Source organism: Crocodylus porosus, unplaced genomic scaffold (genome assembly GCF_001723895.1).
Source record: "Crocodylus porosus isolate Cpor-Errol unplaced genomic scaffold, CroPor_comp1, whole genome shotgun sequence".
NCBI classification, from domain to species: Eukaryota; Metazoa; Chordata; order Crocodylia; family Crocodylidae; genus Crocodylus; species Crocodylus porosus.
In genome coordinates this window covers 5,880,915-5,906,611 of record NW_017728921.1, presented here as the reverse complement: position 1 = coordinate 5,906,611, position 25,697 = coordinate 5,880,915, and the positions used below count along the sequence as shown (strand labels likewise).

At 44.9% G+C, this 25,697-nt stretch overlaps 2 protein-coding genes across 4 annotated transcripts in view; one reads left to right on the top strand and one right to left on the bottom strand.

Moving 5' to 3' along the window:
• Positions 1 to 21,179, top strand: part of CCDC92 (coiled-coil domain containing 92) — a 22,399-nt gene extending 1,220 nt beyond the window's left edge. Inside the window, exons 1-4 of one of the 2 annotated variants that reach the window (XM_019538907.1) lie at positions 1,311 to 1,726; positions 15,497 to 15,643; positions 16,824 to 16,865; positions 18,020 to 19,973. In XM_019538907.1, the coding sequence (XP_019394452.1) occupies positions 15,514 to 15,643; positions 16,824 to 16,865; positions 18,020 to 18,795 (948 nt within the window). In that variant the 5' untranslated portion in view covers positions 1,311 to 1,726; positions 15,497 to 15,513 and the 3' untranslated portion in view covers positions 18,796 to 19,973. Of the gene's footprint in view, positions 1 to 1,310; positions 1,727 to 15,496; positions 15,644 to 16,823; positions 16,866 to 18,019 lie in introns of those variants that run through there. The other variant, XM_019538906.1, reaches the window with a different exon arrangement.
• Positions 21,180 to 21,584: 405 nt separating this feature from the next.
• The window catches only part of DNAH10 (dynein axonemal heavy chain 10), an 81,764-nt gene continuing 77,651 nt past the window's right edge, over positions 21,585 to 25,697 (bottom strand). For both annotated transcript variants that reach the window (XM_019538905.1, XM_019538904.1), the window contains 6 exons: positions 25,329 to 25,460; positions 24,869 to 25,080; positions 24,606 to 24,773; positions 22,913 to 23,093; positions 22,611 to 22,756; positions 21,585 to 22,016 (listed from right to left, as the gene is read on the bottom strand). In XM_019538905.1, the coding sequence (XP_019394450.1) occupies positions 21,870 to 22,016; positions 22,611 to 22,756; positions 22,913 to 23,093; positions 24,606 to 24,773; positions 24,869 to 25,080; positions 25,329 to 25,460 (986 nt within the window). In that variant the 3' untranslated portion in view covers positions 21,585 to 21,869. The remainder of the gene's footprint in view (positions 22,017 to 22,610; positions 22,757 to 22,912; positions 23,094 to 24,605; positions 24,774 to 24,868; positions 25,081 to 25,328; positions 25,461 to 25,697) is intronic.

Genomic DNA, 25,697 nt, shown 5'->3' with positions numbered 1-25,697 from the left:
CCCGGGAGCCGCGGCCCCGGCCCCGGCCCCACTCCGCCGCGGGAGGGGAGGGAGGCAGCTGCGGCCGGGCCTGAAATTCCTCCTCGCTGCTGGGGCGGCCGCGGGAGACCTGGGCTCTGCCCCCAAGTGCTGCGGCCCCAGCCCATAAAAATTGGGGGGTTAGGCCCCCAAATCCTAGGGGGTTCGCCCCAAAATACTGGGGCTTTAGCCTCAGAATACTGGGGTTTCAGTCCACAAAAACTAGGGGGTTCACCCCCCCAAATACTCCAATTTTTGCCCCAAAATATTGCCGTTTTAGCCCCCAAAACTGGGGTTTTAGCCCATAATACTGCAGTTTAAGCTCCCAAAATACTGCAGCTCCATTCCCCAAAAACTGGGGGGCTAGCCCCTAAAATAGTGGGGGTTTATGCCCCAAAATCTTGCGGCTTCATTCCACAGTAACTGAGGGGTCAGCCCCCAAATACTCCAGTCTTAGCCCCCCAAATCCTGCCGGTTTCTGTGGCGCGGTGCCGTAGCACGCGGTGGGCGCGCGGCGCCCCCTGACGTGGTGGCGGCCCAGCCCGTCGTCCCTGGGCGGGGAGCTCTGCGGCGCTGGTCCAAGGACCGCAGGGGCGGGGGTCTGCGGCGGGGGGGTTTCGGCTGCCGTGGGCCGGTCGACCTACCTTGGATGCTGCCATTTGCCGCTGGCTCACTTGCTTTCTCCAGACTTAGGAAAGCTAGTGGCGAACAGCCCCTGGGAATTTTTGAAGCCAGCTGTAAGACGGTGCCTTGGGGTTGTCTGCCTCGCTTCGACATTGCTGTTGTATGCGCCCTACACACGTGTGTAGCCATGTGCATTTGCATGGACAGGCACGTATATACACGTGGATAATACAGAACGAGCCCTCTGTCAGCTCTTCAGCCCTTTGTAAGGATGTTTCATTTTGCATCGTGAACATGAGACGATTTAGTAGCTCTGTCTTTATTTGCGGTGGGGGGGAAAGTTCAGACACGTTCGTCTTCCTGAATCTCTGTTTGAAAAAGTGACACTGTCGATTAATTTGTCAATGACACATGGTGACGTTTTTGGTATATGATAACTTGCTGTAAGATCAGCGACCCGGCAGCTTAATATTGATGCTTTAAGGGACCGTTCGGGCATCATCAGGTCGGAGACTCTCTGATTTCCCATCGGTGAAATTAAGCCGGGTGTAGGAGTTGAAGGGGGCGGTTGAAGGTCTGAAAAGAAGGAAGGAGCTGGGGTGGGAGGGAAGTTTTAGAGGAGCTGAAGTAATTGAGGTCTGGCTCTCTTATTTAAGCTTTTTATGTCTGTTTTACTGCAACGTACAAAAAAGTGCTTGTTCCACATCATTATTCTTACTGCATTGCATAAGCACATAGATGTCTTGCAAACATTAGACACTTTTGTAGAATCTGCTCTGCTTTAGGTGCTGGGAATGTATTATGATAAGTGAATATGACAAGCACAAGCAATATTGTTAGACTACAAAGTGCAGCAGCTCCGGCAATGCCGTTGAAAACGTGGTGGTGCTGAATGATGCAGCCTCAGAACATGGGTGGAGTTAAAGTGGGGAGGCTGCCCTTTGTTTGGAGAGAAATCTTATCATTCAGGCTGCAGAATCAGGACTCTATTGATTTCCTTTGCATCTGCAGGATGCCGTCTGAGCTGTCATCTGATCGCATCTTGTGTCTTCATCTGGCATAATATTCTAAAGAGCAAAATCAGGTGAATGATTTATTTGCTACTCTTGAATTTTTTTTGTTCTGCTGTTTTGCTCTTGCGTCCAATGTCAGGCTCTCGGAGCGGCTTTGCCTCCATTTGCAGGAACCAGCACTCCTCTCTAATGAACCCACAGCAGCTAACTACAGATACTGAGGCATTGGTTACTGCATGGTATTAAAACTGTTCCCCTCCCCGGCAAGAGGAGGGAGCAGTGCATCAGTACAGCAGTTAGTAATCATCAGCATCTATACGTGACTCTTGTCTCCAAAAATTACCTTGTAGGGATGTCACTTTCAATATTAATGTGCCTTGGCTAGCTGGAGAAGTCGGTTGATTATGTGATACTGAGCCTGGGGTAGGCACTTCAAAGTAATTGTGTGTATGTTATATTATGCCATATTATGTTATATTAGTACTAATATGCTAAGAAAAGATAGCTATATAAGAACATACTGTAAAGGAGTTTACTCCATACCTTTAATTGTATTTGGGGTATCATCTCTCATTTAGTGAAGTTGATTGTAAAACTCTCATCAGGTTATTCCCCTGGACACCTGTAGTACTGTGTCCAGTTTTGGGCACTACAGAAAGGATGTGGACAAATTGGAGAGAGTCCAGCAGACAGCAGCGAAAATGGTTCAGGGGCTAGGAAACATGACTGATGAGGAGAGGCTGAGGGAATTGGGCTTATTTAGTCTGGGGAAGAGAAGACTGAGAGGTGATTTAATAGCAGCCTTCAACTCCTGTGGGGGGGGGGGGTGTTGCAAAGAGGATGGAGCTGGACTGTTCTCAGCGGTGGCAGATGACAGAACAAAGAGCAATGGGCTCGAGTTGCAGCAAGGGAAGTTGAGGTTAGATATTAGAAAACACTTTCTCCCTAGGAGGGTAGTAAAGCACTGGAATGGGTGACCCAGAGAGGTGGTAGAAGCTCCGTCCTTGGACCCAACTTGACAAAGCTTTGCTGGGATGATCTAGTTGGGGTTGGTCCTGCTTTGAGCAGGGGGTTGGGACTAAATGACCTCCTGAGGTCCCTGCCCACCCTCATTATTTATGATTCTGAGTTAACTGAGGTAAGAAATGAGCCTTTAAGATGGTAGATCAGTAATGGAACAGAGAGCCCTACAGTCCTGAAAGCTGTCTGCTAGCACTAAATATGGAGTTTGGCTAAAACAGAGGCAGACAAGTGACACGGGTAGCAGGATACGTCTTGCTTTCACATTGCTCATTATTCGTTCCCAAGGCAGACTCCTTTGCCTTCAGTGTATCTGCAGTTATCTTGTTTCTGCAGTAGCTGATCTAATCTAGAGCCAAACATCCTGTCTCTGGACGCAACTTATTCAGAAGACACAATATTTGCAAGGTAGGCCAGAAAACAAAATGAATGTTTATGGTGAGAACTGACATGTTCTGTGCTTTTTAAAAACAAAAGAAAATGCTTGAGTTTGAAATTTTGTCCGATGCTTGCTGACAGGTCATGAGGCAGTTTCCTGCAGCTCTAAAGATGGAAAATCTTGTTGTATATAACTGATATCCTAAAAGAGTACATTGTTTTTTGTCTGTGACTTAAATTATTCAAAAGGCTGAAAGCTAGAGTTCAAGGCCAAAGCTATTAAAAGCCCTGAAACATAAAAAGTACCAAAAAATGATGTACCTTCAGTAACACTGCGATGTCTGTTTTGGGGGTAATAGAGCTTGGGAATAACTTTACAGAAGCTACTGTACTCTAGTTTAAGAAGTGCTGCCTTTGCGGTAGAGATCAGATGCTCAGAAAACTTGATTTAATTTTGCTCTCCACTCTTATAAACCTGATCCTACTCTATCAGAAGTGCAAGTGTATGCTCCTGGATCTCATTCTGTATGCTTTTTACAAGTACTTGGTCTAGCAGATCTCCAGGGCTACATAGACCAGGGATATTCAGTGACTATGCTTGGAGTTAGTAAGGGGAGTAGAGCCGTAATGGCATATGGCTACACTGATGACTACTTACGTTTGCTTATTTATTAATAATGTTTTTATTAAAAAATACAATTAAGGAAGGAACAGAAGCAGAGCGATAACATCCCTGTTGTTTGTCCTCTGCATCCTTTGCTTTTAAACCCTTGTTTTGAGCAAAACGAATGAAGATACAAACATTGATGCATTAGCCTGTCATTGGAAGTCATTACTCTAGAACAGTCCCATCTCCAGCGATGAAACAGTTTAACAAGAAAATGAGAGCAGTAAAATACTTCCCATTCATGTTTGTAGAGCCAAAATGCTGCACATATGTTATAGGACTTCCCTGGAAATTATCACACAGGAGCTGAACGTAGGAATGACTGAATTGCCGCTTTTTTGCCTGAAACATCATTGTAATCCAGAGAGTGGCTGTAACTTGAGATCTGTGCTCTACTGCTGAGAGTAAACTATTGCTCAGCCTGTGCAAGTACAGTGGTTGAAGGCAATCAGGCCTGTAGTTTAGGTCGAAGAGCTGCACAGGTCCAGTGTGTGTGCTTGTTGGTAGGGGTAGGGCTATTTTTCCAAGGTACACAATATCCAAGTTCAGGGAAAAGTAAAGGCAAAACTAGTCTTAACGAAGCACTGAGATCAAAAAATCAAGCGTCCAGAATCAGGACATTCCAGAGATGACAACAGATCCTTTTTCTTCTTGTGTTTCCTACAAGACCAACATCAGGAGCTCTGTTTAAAATAATATGGAAAGGACTTAATGAGGCATTGCTGTCAATGAAAAGCCTTGGAGCTTTGTCTCTCTCACTCTCTCGCTTTTAATGGCATGTGGCTCCAAACTCATGTACAGAAGTATGACACTCCATGGGCATGTCTACACATGCATTTTAATGCACAGTAGCCTGTTTTACTGCACGTTAAGGCATCACATAAAAATCTGTGCTGTTATGCTAATTCACAGTAAAATAGGCTACTGAGCATTAAACATCACTTAAAAACTGCATGCATTTGTTACTGCTCATGAAGGAACCTAATGCATGTTTATTTAGTACCTCACATTAGAGATACTAAATTTAATATGCATTAGGAAAAGTGCCTTAATGCATGCACAGGTGTGCCCAATATGCTCTTGTGAGGGGAAGAATTGTCTTCTAAGTAACCTGGGGCTAAATTGTGCTTTAACTGAAGTCAGTGGGAGTTCTGTTGACTTTAACAGAAGTAGGAGGAAGCCCATCTTTACAAACTTGCCCAATAACACTCTTCAATTTAAGCTGTAGGTGGTATTGAGTACCCCCCTCTTCCATTCCTTTGCCTACATGAATTGCCTACAGTAGAGTAACATTAGCTAGCCGGCTGAAATGCTGGACAGACTGAACTGCAGTCAACCCAGAAAGCAAAGCTCGCCCTTCCTGTTGCTTTCTATAGCTTTGCTAGACATTGCACTGGAATAACAAAGAAATCTTGAAGGATATGACACTTCCAGGGAATGGCTCTGGTGCTGAAAGAGGAAGAAAAAACTCACTTGAAATGCCTAAGTAGAATTCAGCTGAAACATTATCATTATTAGTGTGTCAGAAATGGCTCTGTTTTTCATGGAGCAAATGTAGAAAATATTCATCTCTCAAACCTTTGTAAAGGAAGTCAGCTTCACCAAAGCACAGACTGACATCCTCCCACCCCAAATTGGATCTGTTCTTAAGGCTTTGAAACGAAGCCTGACTGAAGTGAACTTTTTCCCCGACCAGCTGTATGCCCAAGGTACTGGGTGCCAGTGATGGCCATGGTCTGCATACCTGTGTGGACGCAGACCATGACCCATCTCTAGCATTCCTGACTGGGTTCTCTGTGGGGCACTCCAGTACTGGTGAGTGCTGGACATACCTGCTAAAGTGTTGTTTTTTCTGACTGCTTGCGTCACTTCCAGTCCGATTTTAGTGCAGTGTCTTTGGGCCTGACATTAGTTTCAAGAATGAGCCCAATAACTTTGTGCCTGTGACTTGACGGCCTTGCAGGTCCTTTCCAGTTCTATGACTGTATGATTTCATAGACTCTGTTTGAATCAGTCTTTAGAGTCATCACGGTTTAAGATAAATTGTGTCAGATTTATATGAAGCTGATGCATTGTGTGGATAAAGTACCAGGTTGCTCATTTTCCCCTCACTTTTTGAGCATCTAGAAACATTAAAGAACTGTCCCTGAGACTGCCTCCTCTTAATTATTCTTCCTGCTGATGTACTGGTTACTGTCACAGTAACCAAAAATAACTCAGCAGTGACGTTAAAACCTGTACTTTCTCAGGGATGTTCAGAGGTCAGCTAAAGACAGACTGTAGAAGTCTCTGTCTGGAAAATAGGAGTGGGGAGGGGAATTGCAAAGAAAAAGTGTTAGAAATAGCAGTTCCTTAACATTTAAGATACAAAACAATAATTTGCAGGGAGGGAAAAGGATCATAACGCATCTGTTTTCTTTCTTCTCGCTTTCCCTCTTTCGAGAGACTATAATTTGTCATTAAGTAAATGACAAGGCCTTGAGAAATTAGAGTCCATGACTGACAAATCATTGGTGGCATACAGATACAACTGTAGGTGTATATCTCAATCGCATACAGGGTATGAGAAGGGAAAGAAGTGTTAGCTTAATAGGGAGTATCTAATGTGTTTTCTAGCAACTCTGAAGGAAGGGGAAACACTGACACATTCAGCAGGAGACTGTATTGGGCCTATTCAAAGGTCAAGGGAGCAAGAGCAAATATGTGTCGCATCATATTTAATCAACTGAACCATGTTAAACTTTCAGTAATACAAAGTCAGTTTGGTGACAGGAAGATATTTGTTGCCTTTTGAAATGGGAATCAAATGGAAATTTGGAAGAGTCTTCAACAGGGATTCTGTGCTTGCTCTCTCGATGACTTTCTAGCACTGGATTTGCTACAAAACTTGGGACATGACTCTGGTTGCTTCTGGTCTCTTTGATTGGGCAGTGGTTCACTGTCAGCTAAGAGGAAAATAATTGTCTGCCTGGTATAAGCATTGTGTTCCAGCATAAGATATCGGTGCGTGACTGAGGCATTGAAGTAGAAGACTGGGAGATGGATGGAGTAGGTGCCATCTGGAGGGAGACGGCTCTCTTGTTGTTTAACTGATTTCTGCCAGACAAGAATAAAACATTATGGGCATGGCTAGTTAGGCTTTGTTCCAGCGCTGTCTTAATAGCCTGTCTCGAATTCCAGATCGACATTTCCATTTTCGTATCTCACTCGGGATGCAGTAGGCAGGCATTCCACTTTGTGCACAGGAGCCCAATTTACCACCCGAAAATGCTGTCGGCTGTCCCAGAAATACTCTGAAGAGCTGGGAAAGAGTTTGGATCAGAAAGTACCTACCCTCCCTTCACCCCTGCCTCTATCATTTGTGAAGCAAGATTCAACTATAGAACTTGCGCCATTGCTTGGCATGAATGCCCATCTCTCCTGTCGTTGGCAACTCTCCCCTCAGTTTCACTGTCTTTCATTTGGTTTAGCAGTCTTTTCCTAAAGGAAAAAAATAATGATTTAAGGTTGAGGCAGGGCTAGTGTGAGGCATTCTCTACCAACAGTAGGGAATTTGCCCTCTACAAGCTGCTGAATATCTCTGCTTTTGACTTGCTGGATTGAGGGCTCATTTTGCTTAATACAGTTAATTTGGGCAGGTAATTCTTTCTCTGCCACTGGAAGGAGCTGGTCAAATGTTCCCTTCTTGAGGTGGGTAAAAAAATATTGTCAATGCAAGTGAAAACTCTCCCCCTTGTGCTAGAAGAGGAGAGGGTCTAAATAGGTGTATGTAACCATCAGTGAAGGAGTACATCTGAAAGAATGCCATTTAGTTACCTCTACCTGTTCTCCTTAAGGAGGTCTCCAACAGAAGCGAATAATCCATTTTTTAATACTTTAATTTTTACAGGCAGATTTGGGATCTGGTTCAGCATTTCTTGCTGTAGCTAGATGCTTATTTCTCTGCCCTTTGAGACTACCGTATTGAAAACCTCATTGTTGGAGAGTGGAATACAAGATTTTTTTTTCCTAGATGAAAAGCATGGACTGTTCATGAGCATGTTCCTCAGACAAGTGCCAATGTGAAAACTGAAAACAAATAGGACTTGTTTAGCTTTCCTGTTAATTGTTTTAAAGGGTAGTGTTCGACTTGTGACTGCCCAGCTGAATTCTTGTCGCTTTGCTTTAAGGAGTGTTGGGGTAGAGGGGAAGGGCAGGAATGGGTGGCTAGATACTGAAAAACAAAACCCCTCCACAAGGGAAGGGTCATATGTGAGCACGGTAGGAAAGCTCGTCTTGCTGTGCATTCGCTGGCTTGCGGGACCTGGAACAAAAGGTTGCTTTGTACTGCTGGGTCTCTGTCTGTATGCAGTGCACTGCGGGATGGTTACCTGCTCTGTGTGATTTGTCCTGGCTTCGTTACTCATGTGAAGTAGTCTTTTCAAGCAAGACCCAAGAACTCATCCTCCCACTTTACTCGGCGTTGGTGATGGTGCAGCTGAAGTACTGCATCCAATTCTGGGCTCCACACTTTTTAAAAAGGACGTGGCGAAGCTTGAGAGTCCAAAGGAGGGCCACGTGCATGATTAGAGGTCAAGAGAACAGGCCTTATGAGAACGGGCTCAGAGCCTTGGGACTCTTCAATCTAGAGAAGCGAAGGCTCAAGGGTGCCTTGGTGGCAGCCTAGAAGTATATAAGGGGGTGCATCGGGAACTGGAAGAACATCTGTTCACCAGGGCACCCAAAGGGAAGATGAGGTCTAATGGTTGCAGACTGCTGGAAGACCCTTTTAGACTGGATATAAGGAAAAACTTCTTTACCGTCTGAGTCTCCAGAGTCTGGAATAGACTCCGCCCAGAAGTGGTACAAGCACTTACTCTAGATACCTTTAAGAAATGCTTGGATGTTTATCTTGCTGGGGTGATCTGACCCCAGCTGACTTCTTGCCCCTTGGGCGGGGGCTGGACCAATGATCTTGCAAGGTCCCTTCCAGCCCTGATGTCTATGAGATCTTGAAGGGCTAGACCCTTAATCATTCTGGATGGATATCTGTGGATTCATGCTCCCTTATGATGAACCACCCCTCCTCTCACCCCATTTCTTCTGAGCCTTGTACCGTCGGGTACAAGGTACTGCCCTGCCATCCCGAAGCAGCAAGGATTGCTGGTTGTGGGGCTCGCTGCTCTGACGCGCTGGCAGCGGTCGCTTTGGTTCTGCTTTGAAAGCCGCCCAAACAAGGAAGTCGACTGTCCTCAAACCATGAAACTGACTAGGCGCAGTGTTATCCAAGGCACCGAGCGAGCAAGCTGGAGGAGCTTGAGTTTCCTCGGGTTTCACAGGCAGTTTATGGCGTTAGACTGCTGGACTGTGATTTAAACCAGTTTCATGAAGATGTGTGGCCTTTAAATTGGCAGCATCTCTTTTAAGCCTCCGAAAGTAATTACTTTATGTGCAGTAGTCTGAATCATGATGTTTAAAGTTAACGACAATATTTTTAAGGACCATGTGTTTCTGTTAGCCATGGGTGTATTGGCAGGGTGCTGCCATTTGTTTTCATTGTGAATTGATATAGTGCTTTCTTCATCATTTATCTAGATGCGCTTTAAGAGGAGATGGGAAGTATTTTAAAGGAAGTCTGCTCCCTTATATTTGGGGTTTGCAGTCCTGAACTTCTCCACCTAGGTGCATCCCATTGAATAGCACTGAGTTCCTGTTGAAGCAAAACAATAGTGACTCCTCTGTCCTGCAGGCGGTGCAAGATATGAAGCTTTTACCAATGTGTGTGTACAAAAATGTATCTTCAGGAAGGCAGCTGAAGTGCTCCAGAATGTCACTTTTCTGTGTGTATCTGCACTTACCCCCATAGTTGCCTAGTTTTGCCTCTGAAGCATCTCCCCATCTCTTGGCCAAGTAAGTAGAGTTCCCTAATGCACATGCAAGGGAAGGTCATACTCTTCCTAACGCTGAGTTGCTTTTACAGCACTGCAGAGGGAAGAGCTTTGCGGTCACTTATACCAGCTTTAAAATGAGAGTAACTCCTTCGGACATGCAGAATCCAGTCAAAATGTTTAAACACACAATGCCTGCTTTCCTTAGAGTGAACTCTACTCAGACATTGCTTTTTTGTTTTAAAGCCGTTTGCAGCTGTTAGCTATGGTCTGAAATCAAAGCGGAACAAGAGCCGGTTCTCTCCGTGAAGCAATGATGGGAGACTGTAAAAAAAAAAAAATGCTGGATTAGTCTGCTTTATTGACCAAAGGTACGTCCTCATTAAAAGCAATAATGGCTGCATTATCCTGTTCAGCAGTATTTGTAATACAGTAAACAGTTCCAAAATCACAAATGGCCTCCAGCAAAGTAAAGAATAAAACCTTATTGACAGAACAAACAGCTGAAGTATTGAAGAGCATTCTGTGCTTGGGAGAGAAATGTCACCTATTTTTCTGTACATAGCATATACCTTTTTAAAAAGCAGTCATGCCAGCTTGGAGTCTGTCTTTTTCAGGATCATGTCTTGAGTTGCAGCGTTCTCTGGTCTCACGCCCAAACTGTCTGTTCTCCTCCCTCTTTCCCCCCCTACTTAAATCTATGCTTACAGTCCTACTCAGAATTATACTGACACTGGATGGACAGTTTATGAGGAACATGTGGTTTCCTGACAAATCAGAAAGAAAATAATGTGTGCTCTTTGTTTAACTGACTTGTCTTAGGTGGCCAACTGAGAACATTTATATTCTTTTCCCGGATGAGTTGTTAATATGTTCGGTTCGGTCTCCTCTCTATACAAAGCAGGCGGCACCTGAAAAGCTATTTAAAACTTTTCTGAGTTGTGTGTGTTTTCTAGTCCTCCCCTCCTTGCTTCCCACTTTGCTCTAGGAAAGGCCATCTGGGTTAGGGTGCAATGGCACTTCTGCATCATAAAAGCAATAGAATTTTTAAAAAGGTAAGTATCTGTTTTATGTCAGTGCCACCTGTCTGACGTGGGATCCATTTCATCCTGATTCCTGAAGTCCTACAGCTGCTCAATTTTGAGCTTTACGCAAAGTCACAAAGTGACGACTGGTTTAGGACGCTCTGCTAGTCTGCAAACATGTCTGTGACAGGTGTCTGCTCTCATAGCTGAGGCATCTTTCCGTGGCAAGTGCCAGCTGCAAGACAAAGTCCTCTCTTTGCTCTCCTGTAGGGTTGTTTGCCCACCCTTTCTGGAACCTGCACAGTCCATTTACACAAACCCCATGGGATTGTCTCCATCCGCTGTGGGCTGACGTGTAACTGGGCAGAGAAGTCCTGGAGGTGGTCTGGTGCTACCAGCACATGGCAATGCTAATGGAAGTGATACTACCAGTTCTTTACACAGCATTACCTCTGCCATTAGCCTTCGTCTTCTGTTCTCTTTAGAGGAGGTATAAGGGACAGCCTGGCATTGCATCACCAGCCAGGTTTGCTCCTTATGCTGCAGTAAGGAGTGGGGAAGCTCATGAAAGGGCTGTACAGTAGTCTGTATCTTTAGAGGATGGGAAGGCGGTGCTGCCTGACTTCAGCTCTATCAAATCCATCTGTTTCCCTGATTGACTCTGCCCTCCTGTGAGGGGGAGGATGCTGTGGGCCTGGCTGTGAATTTCTGGCAGTGGAAATCAGCATTTTCTGACAGCCTGGAAACTAGTCTGCCTCAGATTTTTTCCTTCAGATGAGCTGATCTCCATGTGTTCTTAACATGTAAACTAGGTGGATTAAAAATAACCCCTCGTTTGGAGCAGTGCAGTGACTGTCTGCAGCAAAGGTTTCCAGGCCCCCAGAGGGGCTGGCAGGCTGCCTGCTGTTTGTTTTCCATCTTAAACTAGGCTGCATTTCTGAACACATCTTCTGTTTCTGCTTTGTGGCTCTTAAAGCTCCTTGTTCCTATTAGCTTTTACATTTGTTCTTAACCTACAGGAACAGAGTTTCTATTACTAGCTGCTGTCATGGGAAAGGATTCTAGACGTCCTCCACAGGCTGTTTTTTCACACAATACTTTGAGCAGGTTAGAAGAAACCTTTTTACTAGGACTGTGTGAAGCTTCAGTCACTGATTCGATTTGGTGGCCAAATCTCTGAATCTGAATCAAATCAGGAGACCCTTTAATCTCTCCGAATCAAATCGGAACCTGCCACTGGAAGTCTACTGTAGCTGAAAATCCTGCTATGCAGTTTTCAGTCGGCTGTCGCATTTAGTCAAGAGATGGAATAAACACTTAAGACATCAGATGATTCAGTAAAGCTTTTATTTGTCTGAACTCTGCTTTGCAAGACACAACTACATCATTTTAAAAAGAGAACGCAACAGAAATATTGACAGCCTTTAAAATTAATGGTGCCCCAAGGCCGCTAATATGATGGAACAGTCCATTTTAAAGCGATCATCGGGTCCCATGGGCTATGAAAAAGTATGGCGTGGTGGGAACTCCGCATTTGTAAGATCTCCCCCACCCCCTCACCAGGAAAAGAGCTATGACTCTGGACTGATCCTGTCTTACTGAAATCCTATATATGCCAGGGCATGCATGCAAGTGTATCTTATTTATCCAGTCAAGTGGTCTCTTGCCTAGAGCAGTGCCAGCATCATTTGTTAGGGTCCTTATGACGACAGTCTGATGGATTGCTTTTGCTGCTCCATCCTGCAGAGCCTGGCACAGTGGTATTTACAGTACTATTTTACAAATATCTATATCAGCTCCATGCTGCCACTGCCTTGCAAAATGATTCTTCAGCAGCTCCTTGCCTCTTTTTGACAGTCCAGCTTCTGTTTCCATGGGGAGTGCAACCTCCAGCTGACATAGCAGAAAGAGTCTATGTAAAAAGAATATTGCTTTTGAATTTTCTCCTTGTTCACCTACCCAGTGCACAGAATAAAGCAGGGAGCCCAGAGGAGAAATATTATGTGGTCACGTGGCTGAAGACTATCATAATGCTATTGTCTAAAGCTGCTCAGACGCCCATCAATCTGGCAGGGTTACTTGACATTGCAACCAGGTTAGGTTCTGGGTGACTGAATCTAGCGCCCATCTTTAAAAGGGGAAGAAGGGGACCTGGGGGACTTGCAGACCGGTCACTCTAATCTCAGTACCAGGGAAGATTGTAGAGTAGATCATCTAAGGACTGGCCAGCATGGATTCATCAAGAGCCACTTAGCGATGCCTGACCAGCTGTGACAGTGACCTCTGTGGATGTGGGGGAGAGCAGTAGACATGACTGACTTTGACTTCAGCAGGGCTTTTGACACTGTCTCCCATGACACTTTCATTACTACACTAAGGAAGTACAGACCAGATAAAAGAACTAGAAAGTGGATGCATAGTTGGTTAGATCTTCATGTTTGGCAAGTAGTCATCAGTGGCTTGATGTCTAGTTTGGAACTGAGATGGAGAGTCTTCCCCAGGGTGCTGTCCTAGGTCCAGTGCTGTTTAATAGCCTCATTAATGATTTGGGGGATGGGACTGAGTGCACACTTATTAACTTTGCAGCTGACACCCTCGCTGGCAGCAGCAGAAGGCTGTTGTCCCAGCAAAAGTGAGGGATACTAAAGTATAGTAGGGGCTCCTACCCTGCAGGAAGCCTCCCAGAAGGGGAGTGGGGTCTGTCTTATGGTGGGGGAAACCTAGTAGCAGGAGCAGCAGCATGGTCTGCTGCTGCTTGTTTGGTGCCACTGTGACTACCTCTTCTAACAGGCTGCATATTGCAAACAGCATGCAAAGATGAGGAGAATGGTGATTTCTAGAGGACTGTAATTCTGCCAAATATCCTCCATTTATGGGGCCATGAGTGCACCCCACCACCCCCCTGTACCACCAGAGGGCGCTCTGCTGCAAGATGTCAAAGACCTGCCACCATAGGCAGCGGAAGTCCAGGGCTAACAAGGATGCCCCCACCCCCCCAAACTGGGCTGGTTCCAGCACCGCCAGTGCTGCAGCACCGCTCCCAGCGCCCCCACCACGTGCACCGCACCAGTGCGTGCCAAACGGGAGAGGCAGAGTCAGGTGGGTGCACTCCACACCACCCAGCACCCCCAATTATATTTTCTAGTGCCATTTGTCTGCCATGAATTCAGGATCTTGTGACTGTCTGAAAGGCTCTTTTTTGACAGGAGGTTAGGCACCCTGAACTGTCAGGGGAGCTAACAAATCTCCTGATAAGAAAGCATCACTGAACCACATGGTGCTGGATACCCACTCTCCCTGATTGCACTCCAGTATAGCACTGCTGATAAGCAGCTTTCTTTGTCATGAGTTCCCGTTACCTTGATGTGTACAGTACAAAAGCAAATTTGGGTACATGCATGTGTGCATGCACTTTTGTGCTCCCTTGCTCTCTAACGCAAGTCGTACTAGAGGCATAGTAACTGTAAAGCACTGCTCTGAGGCCTGCCTCTGTGGTGGGTGCTCTTCTCTCTGCTTTTTTATGTTTATTTGGAAGAGCAGAAACAGCAGGGCACGTACAGAAGGGCCCATTACAACCTGTAGCAAGCCAAGACAGGGCAGGGTGGCATGTTAGAGACTAAATGATTTGGAGGCATAAGCTGTTGCAGGCAGCAGCTGATTTCATCACTTGCTGTGGCTGGATTGCTGAAGTAGGCTACTGCCGGTGAAAGCTTATGCCTCTCTGAACCAGGGAGTTGCCAGGGTGCGACCCTGCCCTGCCTTCTGCCTGACCCCAGACACCCACAGATAACCACCCACCTCTTGAATCTGTGTCAAGTACCTGGCAAATATTCTGTGAAGGACAGGGAGTTGTGATGCAAGGGGGCTGGAAAAGAGAGGGAAAGCCAGCAGGAGGGCTCTTCTCCTGGCTAAGGGGGAAGAACTGGGAGATGACAGCTGGTGGTATAGTGATCCACTAGCAAGAGAAGAGGTAGGGCAGGCCTAGCTAGTCCTGACCTCCAGTTTGGTGGCTTGCATGCTTGTCTGGGAGGCTGTCAGGTGCTTGCTTGGCTAATATCTGTTATGCACACACCTCCCCAGCCAGAGTACTGGAGAAATTGGGTCAGGCTAGAGGCAGGGAGGCTTTTACTTCTTGTACCCAGGAGCCATCACCTTTTAAAAAAAAAAAAAAAAAAGCCCTCCACGCACAGCTGTACAGTTGCCAGGAATGATAAAGCAGAAACTTCACCCAGTGGCTTGCAGCTCTGCCCAAGGACCTCACCCAGCTAGCCAGGTCTTTCACTTGTTATATTCACCTACATCCTTAGCAACCACTTGCTCTTCTTCCTGACTAAGTTCTGTCACTGCTAGTGAAAGGCAGATGTTGTGCAGCTTCTGGGCGTTCACTAAACACATGGTTGGTTTTGTACAGTTGGCAATGCCCTTCAGCGCTCTGTTCCCTCCCACTCTACCTGGACTTATCATGTGTGTCCCAAGAGGTGAATCAAAGCCCAGGCACAGCAGGGGGTTGGCCAGCCTTGCATTTCCTCAGCACCATCTTAATCTTCTAAAAGGATTAGTGCATAAAGCCTGTCTGGAGTTAATCCAATAAATGTGTTAACTACAAACAACCAAGTGCCCCGTGACCCCTCACCCCCAGTTCTGTGCTGCTGCCTAGAATGCACTCAGCCTTTCTATGAATTTTCCCATTCGTGCTCCATCAGAGGAGTCAGTGGACATGCTTGCCAGCAGATCAGTCTTCTGAACCAAAAATGTGTCTGTGGGCCTATGTCATTTCTCTAGCATCTGCAGAGTTCCTCCAGATTGACACCCTCCCCCCCCCAGTAGAATTAGCCTGTTTGCAAGGTAATCGGGTGCTCTAATGCCAGTTCTGTTTAATAACAGGTTACCTGGATGACAGGATGGCAGCGTCAAATTTGGAGAACCAGTTACACAGTGCCCAGAAGAATCTCTTGTTCCTGCAGCGGGAACATGCCAACACGCTCAAAGGCTTGCATGCTGAGATCCGGCGCCTGCAACAGCACTGCACAGGTAACCAAGGATCATTATAGTGCCTAGGCATCTCCGAATGCTCCATGTGGGAGTTGGCCTCCTCCTCCCCATTTTACAGAAGTTAAAACCAAGGCACAGGGCCTTTTCCACAGTTAGCTTGCAGGTGGAGGCAGATCTAGGACTAGTTCAGGTCTCTTCAGCTCCAGTGCTCCACCCCGTAGGCCAGGCTGTCTCCCTGCTTAGTGGCTCAGCTTTGTGTCTTCACTCCCAAACCTCCTTTTTCCTGAAGCCACTTGAAGTACCATGTCGTAGTTGTAATCCAGTGCCAGGTGACATGCTGCAAAGTGAGCGGCTGCCAGAATGACCAGAACTGACACCTCTAACCAGATACAGCATTTGGGGAGATGCTTTTACTTCTTGGTACTGAGCCCTCTATAAAGCACTGTCTCTTGTACTCTGAAGCTTTACAGTGCATTACATGTTTTAGCACACAAATTAGCACCAGCACATTCAAAGTACAATTAGTTGAAACAAGTGCAGTCTGGATTTTTGTGAGCTGATGTCTCGTATTACTTCATGCTCGTTGACATCTTTGGTAATCTGCAGGGGATCCTTAGACATTGGTTCAAAACTACAAGCTTCTGTTCTGGTATTTCAGATAAGAATATAGGAGTGCTTGTAACATACTTGTAGTACAACATACCTATGCTCTTGGGTCTAGCAAAAGTAGAAGTTGCTCTTTGGTTTTCTGCCAATCAGGACTGGTCCTTTTATTGTGTACTGGCACAGCTCCCTCCTTTGAACGTCTGACTCATTCAGTGTGAATTGTCATGCTAGAAAAACTAACCAAAGAGGCTCTGTTACATCTCTGTAACTTTATTCCCAGGATGCAGGATTTTTCTCTGCAATATAGTCTATGAAACTTTATCTGAATAGGCCTTCACTTTTTTGAAGAGGAGAGTCCACACTACCAGGGTAAGAAGCAATGAACAAACTGCAGCCAGTCAAAAGGCAGCAAGTATTTACCAGAGAGGAGCTGCTGTATGGTAACTGCCCATGTTAGCCTACATTCAGTGAAGGGTTGCTCTGTCATTAGCACTGTTCTGTTGAGTTCAGCTGTCGTGTACTGAGAGGTAAGGAGATGTGACACATGGGCAAGTAATGCAGAGCAGCTGATGTGCAGTAAGTCAGGCATGTTTGTGGTCTTTTTATTTTTCAGATTTAACCTATGAGCTGACTGTAAAGAGTTCAGACCTGACGGGTAAGAAATACAGTGCATGCAATTCCTTTATTGTCTTTGAGTAACTTCTAACTTTTGAAATGTGTTTGTACTCTCCTTCCAACGCAAGTGAATAACAATATTTCTGTATCATATCTTCCATCCAGAGATCTCAGAGTTCTTGCCAGTCTCATTATATGGGTATGTGTAAAATATTCCTGCCCTCAGTTTCTTTTTCAAGGTCACATAAGAAGTCTATGGAAGAGCCAGGAATAGACTCTACAATTGTTGATTCCCACTCCTTTCCTTAAACAACCAGACCATCCTTTCTCTGTATTCTGCACAAGAACACAGAGATTATAAATAGTCTCCATCTTCCCATGAAACACTCTTCTGAAACTTGACTAATACGCTAATTGCATTACACAGCTGAAGAAAACCCTCCAGCCTTTTTGGAAGTATTGTGCTTCAGCTGCTGCTGTGTAAGAACATAATATTCCCTAGGAATGATGTCTGGACTAGGCACAGAGTACAGACCTCCCGTCTGCCCCTTGCATAGGCATCTTACTGTACCCATTTTACAGATGGATACAGTAAAACGTTAAATAATAAGAGCTACATTTATAAAGCAACTTAGGTGTCACTAAGTTTCTCAAAACCCTTTCTCAGCTGCTTACTTTCATCATTGCCTAAGTTTCTGCTGGTCAGCACACACAAAACTGCTTAAGTCCTCATGTTAAACTGCTCTGAACCCCAGGGAAGATTTTCATATTAGGTGTGCCCCCCACTTCCTATTTATGTCCTTTGAAGAGACCTGAGATTGGGTGTGAGTCTTGGTTATAACCAGCAAACCCATCGGGTAAATTACCTGTTAGGTGGGAGAATTGGGCTGGAATTCTATGCACCAATAAAATTTACTGTACAAAGCTGAACAGTTTCCTTGAAGCGTCTCCTCCCTTTGCATTTCCACTTGTTATCATCCCCTTTCATCCCCTTCCTATCCTTAAATGATGAATTAAGCTTGAAACGGGACATAAAATTATTATCCTCTAGAGTCTAAATGATGAAGTGACCAGGTTATTTCCAGAAGTTAGGCTTCCTTACAGTGCTTGGAGTAAACTGTAAAGAAAGGAACTGCATTTCTCAGTTTTACTAACTGACTATAATCACCTTGAAAAAGTTTACTTTTCTTCTAGGAAATGGTAGTTCAAGAAGTGATGAACTCAGAAGAAAGTGCGAAGAACTTGAAGCTCAGCTGAAAGACAAAGAGACTGAAAATAATGAATTTTTAAAGGAACTGGAACAAAAAAATGCAATGATAATGGTGCTGGAAAACACCATCAAAGAAAGAGAAAAGAAGTATTTAGAAGAGTTAAAAATGAAAAGCCATAAGCTAAATATGTTGTCAAGTGAACTAGAGCAGCGAGCAAGCACTATTGCATATCTGACTTCACAGCTCCATGCAACCAAGAAAAAGCTCATGAGTTCAAGTGGGACTTCTGATGCCACCCCATCTGGAAGTCCAGTGTTGTCCAGCTACAAGCCAGCCCCTCCTAAAGACAAGCTACCTGAAACTCCACGACGCAGAATGAAGAAGAGTCTGTCAACACCACTCAACCCGGAATTTGAAGAGGCCTACAGACTAGGATCGGATGGCCGAAAGCTACTTTTACGAGAGCCTGTCGATGCTATGCCTGATCCTACTCCGTTTTTACTGGCCAGGGAGACTGCAGAGATGCACCTAATTAAAGAAAGGCCTTTAGTTATTCCACCCATTGCTTCAGAACGTACATCAGGTGAGCCACACAGCCCAGCCCGGGAGAAGCAGCACAAGGCCCACATTGGGGTGGCGCACAGAATTCACCATGTTGCACCATCCCAGCCTCAGCCAGAGGTTGAGACGTTGGCAGTGGATCAGGTCAATGAAAGTAAAGTGGTCAGAAAGCACTCAGGGACGGACAGAACTGTTTAAGCAAAGTAACGTGATGTGATGCTCTATTCTGTTGCTATTTCTGCACTGTGATCAAATAGGATAAACCTCATCTGCAGTAAAGTTTCTTTTAATACCCCATGCATGCCAAATTTTTTCCAGATCTGTCATTAGATTATCATACTTAATGAAACCCAAATATGACTGTGTTCATACTGCAAAGTATATAAATGCTGTGGCCAAATCAGGTGTACCTGACTGCTTGCTTCTAAGTACTACTCCATTATTATAACTGCACATGTGGACAAAAGCACAGGCTACAGTCTGCATTATTAATCAATATTAACAAGCAACAGATAAACTTAACTAATTATAAACCTGCAGCAATATGTATTGGCTGATAACTTTTATCAACAAATATCAATGTTTCTTTGATAATCAATGTCTCCATAGTGTGTGTGTAGCATTTCATACGCAGTCACTAACTTTTGTGACAGAGCCGCTGTGATGGCAGCACTGAAAAGAACGCAGATGTACATACGTGATTAGATGACCTAAGAAAGAACTCTTCTTCACATGGTCTTGATCACATCCTGATTTTACTTTTTTTTTTTTGTGATGTTCTTCTCCAAAACTGCAAGGGTCCCAACAAGCTTTTATTTGATTAACTCTGCATTATTTTGGTTTACATCCATATTTAAACTATCTTTAACAACTTCAACTTATTATTCTGGGAGACTGGAGAAGAAAACATGAATCAGAATTATTAGCTAACAGTCCTCGTGGAGCGAGTATGAACTCTGTCCTAATGGAAAGCCAGCTTCTGCTTTGGCATTTAGAAATGATGCCTACTATTTAAATATTACTACACTACTGAATCCTTTGCACTTACCACACCTTCCTTACAAGGCTCTCAAAGCTGCTTACCAAGGTGTAAGATACGTTCAATGTCAAAATGTAAAAACCCCTTCAGAACTCATCATGATTTCAGTTATGTTCTCTAAGTTCTCCTGGGCTCACTCCATTCTGAGAGTTAAGGAAGTTTTCAAAGCCCAAATTGTAGCTTGGGAATTATCTGGCAATGTTAAGCTGTAACAATGTAGGAGCCACTGGTGTTCAGATTGTAAAGCAGCTATTAGCAAACCTACACTTCAGGTAGTTGTAAATGTGTCAATTATGGAGAGCCGCCAAGGGATATGTGGCTTCTACTGAGGGAAGGAGAACATGGGAAATAACAGAATTGCTGGAGACAAAAATGTTTTTTGTGGTGTTGTTTTTTTTGCGGGGGGTGTTAATCAGCTCCTCAATATTTAAAAGATAATGTTTTAGCTGGGATGTGGGTCAGTTAACTTGGGAGTGCTTAACCCAGACTACCCTCCCACCCCCCACATCAGATGCCAGGCTTCCTTGGCTAGTCTTTAGTAACCCTCGGCCCTAGTTCTCCAAATACTTTATGGAGGTGGGGAAATCTCATGTGTTGTGCCTTACCTTGTCTCATTCTGTTTTGTGGGAGGGCAAGGGGCAGGGGAATGTGGCTTGTCTTTAGCTTGGCCTAAGGGACTATCCTCCAGCAGTGTGCTTGTCCCCCAGAGAAAAAGAAATCAGCTTGCTCATATCTGCATTTGCGCTTTGATTATTGGGGAAGAGCATAAAGGGATCATAATCTGTTAGGTATGCTGTCACTCCCCTCTTTGTGGTATTGCTCTGTCTACTCAATTGCAGTAAAACCCGTGGAAAATAATGACGCCCAGCTCTTACACATAAATAAGTGTGCCTTCAGCAATGCGATACTTCACGCTGATAAAGATCCCTATCTGCCTCTTGTTCCCCGTGGCACTGCAGCCTTGCCTTTACTCCTCTTTCCACAGTTAATACCCTGTGTGATTCTGGTCTCCTCTGCCTTGCATAAGTATTAGTTTCCTGAGCACGAAAAAGGCCATTTTTGCTAGTTTTGACATGTCTAAAATGTGCACTCGGGCATACCCACAGGGTGCAGGGGCTGTATCGCCATTCTCGCAAGTTAGTGAGACACTAATCTTGACTAGCCCCCAAAGGCTTGCTTCTTCAAAGACAGTCCACCATTCCTTTGGCATTAACCTGCTCGGCATTTTCTGTCAATCACATGCACTGTGTTTTGGTAGTATACACTGCTGTTTCATGTTAGGATTTCTTTATAAAAGAAAAAAGCCCACGTCCTTGGAAAATGGTTAAAAGAAGGTGTGTGGTTTTAATGTTTTACCATTTTAAAGTGTATTGCATTAACCAGCATTGGTTTTGACTGTTGCCATATTTTTGTGGCAACCTGCTGTATGACTGAACAACGCAATTGTTTGTTCACTGATGGAAGAAGTCTCTTAAAAAAAGACACTAGAAGTGATGCACTGGATAATTAAAAACAAGTTTCTTACAATCATGAATGTTCCTTACAGTATGTGTGTGTGCTTCATTTGAGTGTGTTACCACTTCACCTGCTGCATCAACCCAACTCCTTTAGATCAGTTATTTGCAACCAAGGTGTGATGGCACCCTGGGGTGAGATCCTTCCGAAAGTATCACATGGTAGGCACTGTTAGTTGTGCAAACGTAATTGCCAAGGTCAACCCAGAGTAGAGAATCCAGTGTTAAAGAAAAACATTCTGCCCTGCTGTGGTCTTTCTGACATTTTTTGCAACAAAAAACCTCTCCGTTATTTTTATATAGTTAAAAAACAAGTGAAACTTAAGAGCTGGGCTTTTCCATGGGGACCTTGAGTCTAATGAAGAGGTGCCTTGACCATCAAAACATTGAGAACTAGTGGTTTAGACTGAAGAGGTCCTAAAAGGAAACACAAATGGCTGATGTCTCTTTTATTTTTTCAAACATAGATAACAGAGTTGAAGTAGCAAAATCAGATGCACCTTGTACTGCTAAAGCCTACCAGCTTAGTAAAAACTGCTGCAAATATTTAATTTAAAAAAATCTCTGTCAGCTGTCCTCTTATTTAAAGCAACTCTTTTGAACTCCCCTGACACACTGAGCTACGGAAAACTGACCTGATGCTTTTTGGTGCAAAGTGATTTCATGTGCTAGCGATGGATTCTGTGCATGGAAAATCCAGCAGTTGATGTTTTCTGGTGTCAGTCAGCATTCAAAGTGAGACAAATCCCTTGCAGCACCCAGTGGGAAATGTGCTTTGTGGTGAAAAGGTCTGCTTCAAAAACTAAGCCAACACCCATGGCATTTCTTCTCATGGAAGTTGTGTATACAGGGGTCCGGAATGTGTTCTAAAAGAAAGGGAAAGTCAATGAGCATGGCAGGTATTGTTTGAAGTACAAGGGAGGACATGGCCCCACACAACCTTTGCTCATGGAAGTAGTTCCGCTCTATACAATAAAATTAAGCCCGGGGATAAGCAGCCTAAACAGGGCTTAGTGTCTGCAGAAGTGGACCCTTATATTTAGTGTAGCCAGTGGCTTTAGAAACTGGGATCTAAAGCCTGAAGATGGAAGAGAAAAAAGCTGAAATACAATTTATCTGTAATATGCAAGGACTTTGTCTGGGGGGTTACTGCAAGCCCAGCATCTTTTGAGCAGCTGCTTATTTTTATTTCATAATTTTATTGGCTGAAGATATATGGGTTAGTTACTGATAAAAACGGCGCTTAAGCTGATAGATACTAGCAGAGACAACTACTTGAGGGAGGAAAAATGAGGTAGTGTACATGTCATACTAGAAATCATCCTTAAAACAGTGATATTAGTATACTACTAAAATGCCTGTCCACACACTGTCTGCAGACAGAGAAAGGGGACTGGCAAGCAATCTAGGTAATAGCAACAAAAAACTTGTAACACCTGCTTTCAGCAGAGTGGTCATACCTGTAGCTTGAGTCTATGAGCTTCAATAGGAATGATCTTTAGAATAGGCAAATCTACCACCAAGACTTTGGGCTTGCTCTTGATGAGACAGCTGTTCTCAATGTCCCAGTCTGCTCCTTCCAGATACAGACCAGAAACAAAACATCCTGCAGAACGACAGAAAAAGGTAACAGCTTGTCTAAAGCATCTATGGGAAAAAACACCAAGTTGCTCCTGTGAAGACACTTTTTGCTATTAATGGGCCTCTACAGGCTGTTCACTGTGGGTCGTCTTTCTCAACCTGTGCTTGAACCAAGTGCTACCTTGTCCGGGGCGCTCGGTGACCTCCTCAGCAGTGCTGTACTTAGTCACGTGTGTGTACAAAGTGGAGCGATCCAGTGGCCAGCTGTTCTTCCTGCATGTGGCTTGTACAAGAGCTGTGAGATAAGACTCCGGAATGTGTAGTCCAGCAAGCCATATCACATTTGGTTCGCTCTCAGTGACCTGAAAAAATCAGACAAAACAGCACTTAAAAGATACAGCCGCTGAGCAGCGCTGGCCACGAGCCCACACAGTCACCTGCTAGCCCCAGCAATGCAAGACAGGCACTGCCAGTGCTCAGTGCCAGTCACCCCATCCTGTGCAAGGATTCAGTGCTGCTAGGGGTAGTCACCTGTGCTGTCACCTGTACCAGTTGCAATCAGCTTTCTGTTAAAGCATTTTTTTGTATCATGGTCTAAACTGTATCTCACCTCTGCAGGCCTAAACGCACTTACACGCAGTTCTCATATAGCTACTGAGCATGCATAGACGACTGCACTATGTCTGAACAGATGCCTGGGCACTATGCACTCACTCAGATGTGTATGACAACTAAGTCCCAAAGCTGTAGCTGCAGAACACATGATTACCAGCCGGTTGTTGCTCAGACCCTCTGGCCTTTCTGCTCAGTGGTTAGGGCACTTGCTCAGCATCTAGGCAGTCCTCACCCATCAGAAACTTGACCCAACATCACCTATTTCCTAGGAAAGTGCACTAATTGCTGGGCCACCCACACAAAAGTGTGCTAAGGATCTCTCCAGCCCTCCTCTTGAAGTAGACCCATTAGGCAGTCAGGAGGTGAAGAGATGTGAGACCAAGAAGCAGAGTGGAGGGTGGCTCAGTGACCTGAATGCTACTCTAGTGAGGAGTGAGCCCTGTATTCAAGTCTACTTACCTTTTTTTTAAATTTCAGAGCCCTCTCTCACCTCCACCCCATTGAAAGGCACAAGTTCAGTCCACTTCTTAGAATACAGTGAGGGGGAGTGAAGTCTTGGACCAATCTTCCAAGCAAAGAAGGTGCAGGGGTGGGAAAGAAAGGACCCACTGCCACTAACACTAAACTAGTTCAGTTAAGGTAATGGAAGGGAGAGTGCAGTAGGACAGGGAGTTCTGGCTTAGCAGTTGGCGATGGTGTCAGGAAGGAATTTTTTGCCCAGGTCTAATGGGCACAGGAAGTTTTTGCCTTCCTCTGTAGCAAGAGGTCTGGTCCTTGTCTTAGGCTCTGCTGAGCATAGATAAATTACTTCCTTCCTGTTACAGTGGCAGCGCATTGGCAATGCCCTGCTCTCACCTGTTTTTTACCTGTGGCATGGTCTTCGTGGTTTAAAGACTCCTTTATCGATACTGAGTGCCTGTGAACCAAATGATTCCAGCCCTATGTTCCAGTGGATAAGGTGGGGCTAAAATTCAGATCTTACACTCCCTTGGGAAATGCAGTAACCACTAGGTCAGATGGCCACCCTCCTCCATGTTACGTCTAGAAGCAGTGAACGCAGGAGGCTCTTATTCCACCACAAGTAGGAATAAAAACCCGGCTGTGTTAAGTGCCAAAAATTGCTGTTCTGCTGATAAACAAGTGCCATAACTGTGCGGATCAATTAGGATTTAGACCTTAGCATCAGGATACACAGTTCACCACTACTTTGGGCAGCAAATGCAAAACAGATAAAAAATTAATCATCCCACCTCACTTACCCAAGACGTGTACTGATTGTATCTGTTCCTGAAGTAAACCATCCAATTTCCAAGTGTTTTGAGTGTGTCTGGGGCCAGCTTTCTCCAGATGTTAGGGATCTGTCCATTAAAGAGCGCCCGAGCCACCTCATCTAGCTCGCTGCTCATTCCAACTTCCCCAGCCAAGGCCTGATGAGAGAATTTACAAAGACATAACTTAGACATTTCAGAGCCCAGCAGCTTTCAGCAGAGAGGAATTAGCTTTGAATAATAATACTCTTTACTCTTTGTAGCTCTGCCAGTGATTTGGCCATACGGACAATCAGTCTGTTGAAACGTTCCAATTCCTGTAACAGCACCACTGTTGTAGGTGAAATGTCAGTGCCCAAAGACTTTCTTATCTGATCAAGATCAAATATTTGCGGTATTTTGTTTTCTATGTCCTTGGCAACCTGTCCAATATATTCATCTCGACTGATTCCAGTACCAGATTCACCTGAAATAGACACAGCACAGAGAGGTTAAAGCTAAAGGCCTTTATATTTTCTATGCTCACTCTCAAATCAAACCCCTCCTCCTGCGTGGTAGAGGGAGTTGAGGCAGGGGCTGTGGATTCTACTTCAAGAGCTGGACACCTAGAAATTAGGTGGTGTGGTGCTGAGCTGTACAGCGCTCAAGTCCCTTTGTGGAGCTGGCCCTCAGGGCTTGCTTTCTCGTTGCAAGAGTTGTGACAGAGAACTGTACCTGTTTGCGGCTGGAGCTCCAGGAGATGAGACCACATGTCTCGAGCTGCCTGTGTATAATATCCAATTTCAGCATTAGGATGAAGTCCAAACACCTCTGGCGTGTTAGCAAGTGGAAGAGATTCTACCTCCGCTAGAACACAAAAATCCATGAGGCTCATCAGAATGCAACACACTAAGAGACAGCACCCAGATGAGAACAATGAGGCAAACAATAGCCTATTGTGCATCCCTTCCTCTTGGAAATCAAAGCTGTGGCTGGAACCTTGGGCTAAGTGATGTTTCATAGTTTCATAGTAGCTAGAGTCGGAAGGGACCTAGGTAGATCATCTAGTCCGACCCCCTGCCTTGGCAGGAAAGAGCACCGGGG